Source organism: Thunnus maccoyii, chromosome 22, assembly GCF_910596095.1.
Source record: "Thunnus maccoyii chromosome 22, fThuMac1.1, whole genome shotgun sequence".
Taxonomy (NCBI): Eukaryota; Metazoa; Chordata; class Actinopteri; order Scombriformes; family Scombridae; genus Thunnus; species Thunnus maccoyii.
Genome location: NC_056554.1, coordinates 26,419,164 through 26,431,967, shown reverse-complemented (window position 1 = coordinate 26,431,967; position 12,804 = coordinate 26,419,164). Strand labels below are relative to the sequence as shown.

Genomic DNA, 12,804 nt, shown 5'->3' with positions numbered 1-12,804 from the left:
TGTGTGAGTGTAAAGGCGGGGTGATAACAGTGCGGACATAGAGGATACACAGATAAAAGGTACTGGAGCACACTTTTCTTTTTTTGCAGGAAAGGATATAAATAGACAATAGAGGAGTGGAGTGTCACTAAGGTGCTTTATCTAAATTAAATAAATTTAAAATTGTGATAAATTACTAAATGGACTAATTTGAGTTCACAATCTTTAGAGAAAGGATCAGCTGAACAACAAGCTTTCTCTCCAAAAATACAAGATGATTGTATTTTTGTTTGTGTTTGGACATTTGTATAATTGTTACTGATGATGTGATGGATTGTACAGTGTTTACAACTGCTTCAACAAGTAACAATGTTTAATGCTTTCTTTATGTCTCCATGTACCTCTTTCTCCAGAGAAAATTTCCACAACAGACTACAGTCATACAGTCAACAAACAGACGTTCAAGCCTCACAGCCTCTGCCCATACATGTGCATGTCTACTAACCAGTGGGTAATTACAGACCACAGCAAGGGTGAAGAAGACCAGTGATGGGAGTGGGCCCCGGCCAGAGAGGGGGCTGGAGAGGCCGATCACAATCTGCTTAATATGGTTGACCACCACTCAACCAACGAGAACACAACGAGGCCCAGGGATGCCCAATGACAACCTCTGGGATGTCACCAAATGGGACACAGGCAAAGAGACTGTCCTACCAAACCCTGGAAACTGTGGGTACAAACACAACTGAACAAACCCATAGACCCAACATTACCTCTTCACTGTATTTTAAATTTTACAGTGACCTATCAGACAAAGACTGTGAAGAATGTTGGGATGAGCTCATGAACAAACACCAAGTTCATCTGGTTACAGAAGACATCTATGGGGGGCCACAAGGAGCAGCTGCTGCTGTACAACTGCCAGAACATCTCACACAATAGTTTCAAGTCAAAAACTCCACACCATGTGACTTTGATGATTGAAAAAGGATTTGAATCACATCAACTGGTGAAATAAGCCCAGCAGGAGCACACACGGTCCCCCAGAGTGAACCCTTACATCCACATCTCAGCAGACAAATAGCTCATTAGGATATAAAACAAAACAGGAGATCAGGGAATAGCTGACAGAGTGATAGTGGATGACAAACCAGCCACACTGATAGCATACAGTGCAGAACAGGTGAAGTTGCAGCAAATACCAGACTGTTTGTAGTATTGAAAACAGCACCCCTCAGGGCAATGATTGAAGCAACAGGGCAAATAAATAGTTCAGCACAGTTGCAGGGGACAGACAAAGCCGACGACGTATTTAAAGCCATTAAAGGGGAACTGCAATTAGTACCAACATTTGGCACCCTAATTACAGTAAACCTTCTCACCTGTATGTGGCAGAAAGGTCAGGATATGCAAATGCAGTATTAATGCAAGACACGCCTACTGGCAAACAACCACTAGCCTACTATAGCACCAAGCTAAATGATACCTTAAAACAAATCCGGCATCATGAATGATGTGGCCCACAGATGGCACGCCCCATGACTGTGAAGCACAAACTGAGTCATTCCTTTAGCAGAAGAACAGAGCCCAACATCTGACTTATCCTCTCTCCTCCAACCTTAAGAAGCAGCCAGCATTTATAAAAAAGGGATTGGTTAAAAAGGGGGGAATGTAAGATCCAGATGGGATGTTGAGGTCCTGCTGGTCATTTTCTGGATCCAACTTCTGTGCAACACACCTTGATTAAGGATGCGCATGGTGAAGGCCATTTCGCAAGGGGGGAAGTGATGCAGAAGTGATATAGAAGATCCAGGGAGTTAGGAGACAAGAGAATTAGTGGTCACCATATTTGACAGCTATGGTTGATAGATTTCTGGCAGATTGTCCAACATGGGCTGTGCATAACCGAAGAAAAACATTTTTGACACCATTCCGGTGCCAGATGGATCGATCAGACAAATTAATAGTAATAGACTTTACTGACATGGGAGAAGACAGAAGGGCACAAGGCAAGCAGTACATGCTGGTGATTATTGATAGAGTCAGTAGGTGGATAGAAGCTACAGCTACAGCTGCAAGCAGTAGCAAAGTTTCTTATTAAAGAGGTTATACATATAGGGTTAAATATATAAGATTTGGCGTACCTCATGAGATCAGTTCAGATAATGGTCCACACTTTGTAAATGCGACGATACAGCTCCTGACTAAGTGTATGGGTATCAAGCACAGGTTAGGAAGTGTATATCATCCTCAGTCACAAGGGATGGTGGAAAGAGCAAATGGTACTTTGAAACTGAGATTGGCTAAGATGTGTTGGAATTTGTGTGCAAGAGGGAAGCTCAAATAGCCAGATGTGATACCTGCATACCTTAGAGGACCCCATAAGGGACCTCCGCTTGAACAATTAGAGATGGAATTAGCAAACGATGTCACCTAACACCTAACTGCTGTCCACAAAGCTATCTTTCAACAGGTGAAAGGAGTCACTGAAGGGAGGAGTGAGACCACAGAGGAACTCTGACAGATCCCCAGTGTCCCAAAGCATGGAGACAACGTTTGACCTAGGACACCTATGGACAAATCCAAAGGAGTCCACAGATCAGTGGATGCCGCCAACAGATAATCAAACAGATCAGGACCAGAAGAGGATGTGCAACAACGAGTAACCCATCACCCTGACTCAGCACTGCAGTTGCCTGGTGTTTTGAGAGTCAGTGTGTGATGTGGGGGTCTTAATGGCACCATAGGGTAATGGAGAAAAGAAGGGACTTTCATACCAAAGATTTTTTCATGTTTATTATGCGTGTTTCCAATCAACTCACTCTGCACTCTGTGATTTTTGAAAAGTTTTATTGTCACATTTACATGGAACCGAGGCCTGATCCCATTTAATCATGTGTTTTATATTTTGTTTTATTTAGGTTATTTTAGTGTGAAAAGCTTGCTATTATCCAGGTCTTTAGACCAGAAAAACAGCATATTCTGCAATATTGAGTAACCATAAGTTACAGTATGTCATATGTTTTTACTTGAATCAGTGCTAGCCTCACATCATATGTTTTCACCAGCTTAGTGAAACAATGTGATTCTTTTATTATGATATTATATTATGGTATGGTTTTACACTGTGAATCATTTAACATATGGGTAATTTTATTTTGTGATTCCTCTTAGATGCTGTAATGTCAACTCACTGGATTAGTTGAACACTGACTTGTGAGAGATTTCCCTCATCGAGCTAACAGTAGTTTGCTCTCACAACTCGGATCAGGGAGGTGTAGGCAAGGTGCAGCTTTTACTCACTCCCTGCCAAACAGGGAGGAGAGGTTTTCTGTGCCATGCTCTGCAATGATTGGATCCACTTGGGATGGTATCCACACTTATGGTCATCTCACCACAGGGGCTTTATTGCTCTACTGTGTGACTGACTCCATCATTGCAGGTAGAGAAGATGTTTTGATGCAACTGTAAAGTCGCAAAGGGGGGAATGTGGTGGAAAACTGCCTTCTCATGACACTCCTCTTCATGCCTGGTGGGGGAGAGAGAAAAGAAAATATTGCAACCATTTTTTTAATACTGAACACTGGAGTGACCCTTCTCACCAGACAAATCAATGTTTGTACACTGTTTTATTTTGGATGCTGATTAACTTATTAAAACTAATTAGGCTTTAAAGGATTAATCTATATTTTTCATTGTCAACAAATCCCATGAAAAGAACATGGCCAAAAATGTGACTTTTCTAGCATTCACCTCAAAATCACCTGCTCATTTGTTTGATTTGAGTTATTGAATGGGACAGTGTGCAGTTTTAAGCATAAATGATGCACTGCACCGGAGTTAGCTTGAAGCTAATTCGCATCCGTAGTCCCCCACAATCAAAACATACAACAGCACAACAAATACTGTAACACACACGTGTTAAATGACTCGGCTCCTCCTCCATTATGTGACTTTGTTTACTTTAGAAGTCACACCGCATTTGTACAGTCAGTTACTTTACATAACAGGTCTATTAAGTAAGTAAACGTAAAACAAGCTTTTGATGAAGATGAATCTTGGATGGTGCACTTGAATGCATCGTCATCTTTGACCGTTGGAAGCAGATTAACGTCCCAGACGGAGACAGAGAAATGGATCAGGATGCGGTGAGTTATCAGGTCAACTACAACCAAATTAGTATATTTAAAGAAAAATGTGTCTCAAAGAGGAAAATGCTGAATGACCCTGACATGATCGGGCCAGTAAGCCGACAAGGGGAGGATGGCGAAAAATACCCAGCAACGGTAGGTTACCGGCAGTGAGTGGTGAGTAACTGTTAACTTAAAACTAGCTTAACGCTAACGTTACTTTGACGTACAAGCTAAATAGTTGGATGCTAATAGTTGTAACGTTAAGTCATATTCTTTTACAAGTACATAAATTAATTTGCCATGTTTAATTACTTGTTTGGTGAAATCATTTGTTGCATAGCTTTATCTGTGAATTTAGTACGGTTTAACGTTATGTCGACGTTAACTTAATGTTACTCCGTGATTCGCACAGCATTATCTATAAAGAGGACCTATTATGCTCATTTCAGCTCTAAAGTTTTATTTTTGGACTCCACTAGAGTAGCTCTGCATGATTCACAGTTCAAAAAATTCCTTATTTATCTCATACTGGCCCTTTATGCAGCCCCTCAATATACACAGTTTCTATTACACTCCATTTTAGCTCCTGTCTCTTTAAGGCCCGCCTCCCGATGAGCCCACTCTGTTCTGATTGGCCAGCTTTACATATCAGAGTTGTGTAACTCTTCTGTCAATGCAAACCAAACATTTCCTGCTTTACTGCTTCAAATTAAAAGCTTTTAAATGACTTATTGATGGGAGACTTTTATTGTGAAGAATTTACAGGAAGTAAAAACGTGTTCCTCACTGAATTAGGGAGCTTCGTTAGCGGCGCTAAAAACCAGTTGAAACAACAACATATGGAGCTATTTGAGCTATTTGTTCAGTGGATCAGTTAGAAAGAAGCAGTGAGGAAGAGTACACGCAGAAACAGCCATAGTGATGATGATGATGATGATGATGATGATGATGATGATGATGAGCTGCATACGACCAGCACACCTCCAACAGGTAAACTACTTATTTTACTTTGCTGTGCTGTGTAATGGAGTTGTGGCTTGGCGTAACTAATCTCGGAGTGGAGCAGCGAACTCGTGCGCTGTGCATGTAGCAGACGTCCATATAAAGAAATCCGTCATGAACTGACGTCAGCTCGGCTGAAAGTAGAAAAAACCATTGGAAACCAAGCGTTCAGAGCAGCCTGAGGATTACTGCTACATACGTTTACCTTGTTATTTAATAGTCGGACACTTTTAACATGAACATCTGACATTGTGACATCACATATATGTCTGAAAATAAGGAAAAGCATAATACGTCTCCTTTAACGTACAGATTCTAGGTACCATCAAAGAACCTCAGGAGGAAAATAGAAAAGGAATTTTTAACTTAACCTGTTATCCAGCAGTAGAAATGATTTCTTCCACTTCAGTATACTGTCTCTCTCTCTCTCTCTCTCTCTCTCTCTCTCTCTCTCTCTCTCTCTCTCTCTCTCTCTCTCTCTCTCTCTCTCTCTTTTCTTTTGAGTATATAAATATAATAACGTCTCAACCCAACTGGTCGAGGCAGATGGCGTCCACCTAGAGTCTGGTTCTGCTGCAGGTTTCTTCCCGTTAAAGGGGAGTTTTTCCTGCTGCTGCTGATGGAGGAATGTTGGGTCTCTGTAAGTAAAGAGTTTGGTCTAGACCTGCTCTATGTGGGAAGTGCCCTGAGATAACTTCTGTATGATTTAGTGCTTTATAAATAAAACTGAATTGAATATACGTGTACAGCTACAGTTCATAGGTAGATGAAGCTGGGACAGAGCAGAACTCATAGAGTGAAATACCAACCAAGTTACGCTGCGAAATACATTGGGATGGGAATGTATTCAGTGTTACTGACTAATATAGTTTATACACCCTATTAAACTAATGTTAAAATAAAGATCCAGATCACTTTTGGGTGAGAGGGAGGGAAAGATCTTTCTGCCAGCGCATAAGGCCTTACCACACTGAGGTTAAAGTGGAGTCCAGGTTACCATAGCAACTTCTCTTTTCATTAAGCCACTTTGACAGTAAACCGAGAATTTTAAAGATGTTCTAATTCTGAGTTGTGCATTATCATAGAAGAATTATTAAAATTCCAATAAAAGTGAATAACATTTAATTTACCTACACAGGAATAACACAATACTTCCATCTCTTATTACAGAAGACTCTGCTCACATAAAAACATTGGAGAGGAGGTGGCTGGAGCAGAAAGCTCCTCCAAAACATGTGGAGGAGGCTCCCAAAAAGGTCATCTTTATTGGTATTTATTGTGTAGTTTGTGTAGTTCCTGCTGTAGGTTTACTGGTGCTGTGTACAGATACAGACCTGCCAGACAGCACTGAGCTGCTGTGATGTATAGTGATAAACACTGTAGCTCATCCTCACTGCTTTTAACTTCAGTTGCTAAAAGTTCGTCTTTGGTCTCAGTGTCTCTAAACAACCACTTGTGTAGAAAAGATTGAAATTTAGTTTCAGAACAACTGACTTAAAATGTTAATTAAGTTTTCTCCAACCAGTAGATAGAAGTACTGTGCCAGAGTGACATTATGCATGAACATCCACTGTGTTTAGTTATATTATTTTATATTATTATATTAAATTAAATTATATTAAATCTCACAAAGCTGCTACAAAATATTCACACATACTTTTACACACATTAAACTGGTCGGTGAACTCGTATTACCTGTAACCTGTTAACAGGGAGCAAAATTAACTTTTTTGTCCACCAGCCAAACGGCTAGTCAATGTTCAAGTTTTACCAGCCACTCAGTGGATTATCACTGTTTTTTTGGCTGGTGAGTGAAGTAAATCTACCAGCCACTTGTATATTTTACCAACATTTGGCTGGTGGTTGGCGCTAAATTTGTGCCTTGTACATTAACCTGTATTACCAAGGCTCATCAATCCTTTTTAAATGCATGATAGCAAACAGGATCATTTATGACATGAGATACAGTTGAATTATGATTAAAATAGGGTCGGGTTGATAAAAATCATATAAATGTGTGTATGTAAAGTATTTTTGTTTTCTTTATTTTCTATGGTCATTATACTAAATAACTGAGACACACAGTGTCTGCCTATGGCTGCAGATGTGTGGTGATGTGTGTTCATCCTAACAATAATATAATCTCACTGAGAAGCTTTTTGTCCATTTGTTGAGAGTTCAGCCTTTTCAGAGCTTTGGACACTGATAAATATCAACTTTATGTTAAGGATATTAAGTGCCAAAGATGTTGGTCCTTCATTGCCATGAGCACACACACTGTAGTTCATTTTGACTCCGTGTTTGCTAAAAACTGCAGTGGAAAAGTATTAAAAGACGGACTAACACATTTTTATATTTTTGGTTATGTTCTTTTCGTGGGATTTGTTGACAATGACAAATGTAAATTAATCCTTTAAAGCCTAATTAGTTTTAACAAGGTCATCAGGACCTGAAATAAAACAGTGTACATTTACAATTTCTAAGTTGATTAGTGTTTTATGTTTATCCAGACTATATCACATGTGATGAAATCTGGATAAACATTCACAAATCCATTGTGAATGTTTGTCTGAAAACCACGTGTCCCTGAATGCATCACATGTGGATCTTTTTTTATACCTTCTTCAGGTGCAATGAAACAGTTTCACAGTAGACCAAATACCAAACCCATATTTCTCCACAACATTTCAGCAGATAAACAAACTGTTAAAACCAATAACAGACATAACTTAAACCTATTAATAAACTATATAGACGTCCTTATTTCCTCTGAAGCCATGATCCTTATGGTGTAACAAAGTTCAGTTCTCTGGTGTGTTCAGGTTTCCTCAGATCTGAGTTATAGTCTATTCAGTGTGGAGGTCAGTTTAGGATCTGTTCTTAGTTCTGAGGTCAGTTTAGGATCTCAGTCTAGGAGTCTCAAGACTCAGTTTTATACACTTTATTAACTTTTTATACTTGTTAATATCCACAGTTTCTCTCTCACTCCACTCTCTTCTCTGCGTCTGTTTTAATCAACTTTTTACCGTGTAGTGTGTGGAGCGGCGGGACTTTACATGTTTCCTCCAACAGCTAACCAATAATAAACTCATGTAAACACAATCAGTCTGATGGTCAGATGAGTTAAACTAAAACATATGATAAAAATGCTGTATAAAATATAGCCATTTAGCCGTATAGGGGGGCCCTTTGCAGTTGCTTATAATGCAAATAGGAAAAAACAACCTTGTTCATTTCTATCAGAAGCTTTAAAGCCAAACAGAAAATCTGCTTCGAGCTGTTTATCTCTGGAAGCACTGACTCTGTGTTTGATTGTTTTGTCTTTGCAAACAAACACTTTGGTCTTTAAACAGTCTAACATCCACCTGTACTGCTGTGTGTAATGTTGTATTGTTTAGTGTTCTGTCACTGTGTGGATGTTTTCAATGTGATTAACAGGAAACAGCTGAGCTGAATCTGGTTCAATGTTAACATTTATGTTAAATATTTTAACACTTAATATTTATTCTTTTATTGATGTTACTAGAACATTTCAGAACATTTTCCTCATCTGTAGTTACTATAAAAGTCTTTAGTGAGGCAGCAGACTGGCTGTGTGGAGATTTTCTTACCTTTAAACTAAAACTTGTGACTTTCTAAACCAACAAGTTAAAGTTTGATCACAAGTTAACATGTATTGATGTTCATGAATCATCAGTTTTACTCCTGCAGACAGTGAGATACTGTAACATGTGTCCTGTGACTGTGAGTTGGTTCTCCAGCAGCAGACGTTTGTGTGAACAGTCTGCCTGGTAACAGCTGATCAGCAGGTCATGTGATCAGCTCCTCTGGTTTTTAGAGCAGCTCTCAGTCAGACTGTGTCAGTGTTTGTCAAGAGAACAGAGCAACATGGCTTCATCCTTTCTGAGCTTCTCCCTCCTCTTCATCACTGTCTACACAGCAGGTAGGATCAATACACTGATCACTGATCAATACACTGTTAATACTTCATCACTGTCTACACAGCAGGTAGGATCAATACACTGATCACTGATCAATACACTGATCACTGATCAATACACTGTTAATACTTCATCACTGTCTACACAGCAGGTAGGATCAATACACTGATCACTGATCAATACACTGATCACTGATCAATACACTGATCACTGATCAATACACTGTCAGCTGAAGGTTCAATTCTCTGATTCACAAACTGATTGTTTTTATCTTCAGATGGATTTATGTGTTATCAGACGGCTCGCTGTGAGTTTAACTCCACTGAGCTGAAGGACATCCGGCTCATCTTCTCTTATTACTACAACAAGTTGGAGCTCGCCAGGTTTGACAGCAGTGTGGAGAAGTTTGTTGGATACACTGAGTTTGGTGTGAAGAACGCAGACTACTGGAACAACGGTCCAGATCTGGCTGACATGAAAGCTGCGAGGGGGACGTACTGCCACAACAACATTGGGAACTGGTACAACAATGTTCTGACTAAATCAGGTGAGTTTGTGTTTGATCACATTAAACCTCGTTAACAAACTGGATCATTAACTGCTGATTGATTGACATCATGACTCATATTTACTGTTTATCAATAAAGTTTAAACTGATGAATCAATGATCAGATCAGTTTTAAAGGTTTGTTTTGTGTTTTTAGACATAAACACGTCAAATCAATCAATTAAATCTTTATTGTCATTAACAGAGAATCAGTTACAGTTTACAATGAAATTCAGAGTCACAGATAATTAAACAGAGAAGAGAATTAAATATAAAACTATGAAACCACATCTGGGTTTATAGTTTGTTTTTCTGTCCTCTCAGCTGAAAATTATAATATTCTTTAAAAACCTGTCAGCTGATTGATCCTGAAATAATATTAAAACATTATAATTCTGAATGAAAACATTAAAGTTTAATCTGCCTGATATTAACATTACATTAACAGACAGATGTTTGTTTCCTAAAATACATCAGACTAAAGACTCCATCTGGTGGTGAAACACTGCAACTACTGTAATACTACTACAATACTACTGCAATACTACTACTACTACTACTACTGCAATACTACTGCTAATAATAATGTTAATACATTTTATTAGTGTTCAGCAGTAAAACTAAATACTAGACACTTTAAAGATTTATTAATTTCTTTATGAATAATCAGGGAACAAAATCCTCCAAATGTAGTCTGATAAAATACAGGACGTCTCAATCTGAAGCAAAATAAACAAACTTAAACTATGAAATGACATAAAACAATAAACATAAACTGAGCAGAACACAGAATAATACAGAACAAAGTAATGATCTGTTTGTTCCCACACAGAAGTTTTACCTGAAACGTGACAGAAACAGATATTTTCTTTCTTTCTGGTCGTTAATCAGACTCAGACTGGTGACTCTGTAGAGCTGCTAATGATCTCTCACTTGTGATTGGCTGGTTAGCTTTGAGTGACTTCCCACCCACCAATCAGAAACAAGCAGTGATAACAGGATAATTAGTCATTAGCTATATATGTCGTATCAAATCTGACCTCAGTCAGCTCATTTATTTTATAACAAAACATAATTTTAACATGAAACTAAAGTCTGTTGGATTGTTATTGTGTGAAAGTTTCCATGTTGTTGAAATAGTTTAAATATCTTCATGCTGACATTTGTTTGACTCAGTTACATCAGTTTAGTTTTATTATGTCATTATATTATATCATGTGACTTTATTCCAGTGAAGCCCTACGTGGTCCTGGACTCTGAGGTTCCCTCTTCTGGTAACCATCCCTCCATGTTGGTCTGCAGCGTCTACGACTTCTACCCCAAACAGATCAGAGTCACATGGCTCAGAGACGGACAGGAAGTCTCCTCTGATGTCACTTCCACCGATGAACTGCCAGACGGTGATTGGTACTACCAGATCCACTCCCGCCTGGAGTACACGCCCAGGTGAGTCCAGCTGCAGGTCCAGATAGGTCCTGTCTGGTCCAGTTAGGTCCAGTTGGGTCCTGTCTGGTCCAGTTGGGTCCAGTTGGGTCCTGTCTGGTCCAGTCTGGTCCAGGTGTTCAGTGAAGTTCTGGTCACACATCAGAAACTGTCACAGTGAAATTCATCTGCATGTTTTCATGAAATGTTGTTTCAATAAGCTGATCAGCTACATGAGGTCTGTCAGGATGGATTACTGTTAGTCAATGATGTGAATTTGTGGGTCAAAGTTCAACAAATTTGTATTTTTGAACGAAATAAATTCACAGAATGTTTTGAAGTTCTGAGTCAAACATCACAAACTCTGATGTTTGTTTGTGTTGAAGGTCTGGAGAGAAGATCTCCTGTATGGTGGAACACGCCAGCCTGCAAGAACCTCTGGTTACTGACTGGGGTAAAGACCTGTCTGTCTGCTCACCTGTCTGTCTGTCTGCTCACCTGTCTGTCTGTGAAGTTATTTCCCTATCTTTCTTCAAGAGCGTTTTATATCAATTTGAGAGCATAATTTATTGATTTCACGTTCAAATTTTGTAATATTGTCCCTCAAAACCCTGCCGTCGCACTCAAATATAATGTGTCACAGATTTGCTGCTCCAGCTTCAGCTCTTCTCACTCAGGCTGCTTCTGCGCGCTCGTGGAACTTCTATTCTCTGATTTCTCAACCAATAGAAGGCCAGGTTTAGTGTTGACCAATGAAATGATCTCTGCCTCCTTGCGAGTTTGTTTGCTTTACTTCTCAGAGCGTCCCGTACAGGCGGGTTCTCTTTAACTGGGTTCATCCACTCCGTCCTCCAGGGCTTCATTAAATGTACTTCCCTTGATTTCTTTATGACTTTTGGAATAAAAGGACGGTTCATTTATACACCAGCACCCGTGATCATTACTATAGTAGCTGCATACAGTATTATAGTAGTACATTTAATCTGAGAGTTCCCCGCAGAAGTGCAGAAGCAGCCTGAGTGCGAGGAGAAGAGCTGAAGCAGCAAATCTGTGCAACATTATATTTGAGTGGAAGCAAACAGTTTGAGCAGAAACAGCAAATCTAAGTACTAACAGAGGATATTTGAGTGTGAGGGCAGTCTCTACCTGTCTGTGTGCTCACCTGTCTGTCTCTCTACCTGTCTGTCCGCTCACCTGTCTGTCTCTCTACCTGTCTGTCTCTCTACCTGTCTGTCTCTCTACTTGTCTGTCTGTCTGTCTGTCTGTGTGCTCACCTGTCTGTCTCTCTACCTGTCTGTGTGCTCACCTGTCTGTCTCTCTACCTGTCTGTGTGCTCACCTGTCTGTCTCTCTACCTGTCTGTCCTCAGATCCGTCCCTGCCTGAGTCAGAGAGAAACAAGATCGCCATCGGAACGTCAGGACTGATCCTGGGTCTGATCTTATCTCTGGCTGGATTCATCTACTACAAGAGGAAGTCCCAAGGTCAGAGCAGGAAACCAGTCTGACCAGTCTGATACCAGTCTGACACCAGTCTGACCAGTCTGACACCAGTCTGACCACTCTGATACCAGTCTGACACCAGTCTGATACCAGTCTGATACCAGTTTAACCACTCTGAGCAGGGTTAATGATGAGTCTGGTTCTGTTGTTGATCTTGTTCTCGTCTCTTCTTCTTTAACTCAGGACGCATTCTGGTCCCCTCTAACTGATCCTGTTCCTGTTCCTGTTCCTGGTCCTGGTCCTGGTCCTACTCCTGGTCCTACTCCTGGTCCTGGTCCTG

General features: G+C 40.0%; 1 protein-coding gene across 1 annotated transcript; it reads left to right on the top strand.

Moving 5' to 3' along the window:
- Positions 1-8,887: 8,887 nt before the first annotated feature.
- On the top strand, positions 8,888-12,804 carry LOC121889735 (H-2 class II histocompatibility antigen, E-S beta chain-like). Its single transcript, XM_042401932.1, has 6 exons — positions 8,888-9,057; positions 9,333-9,602; positions 10,835-11,048; positions 11,411-11,478; positions 12,393-12,506; positions 12,708-12,804. Exons 1-6 carry the CDS (start codon positions 9,003-9,005, stop codon positions 12,731-12,733), a joined length of 747 nt encoding a protein of 248 aa, XP_042257866.1. The 5' UTR covers positions 8,888-9,002; the 3' UTR covers positions 12,734-12,804.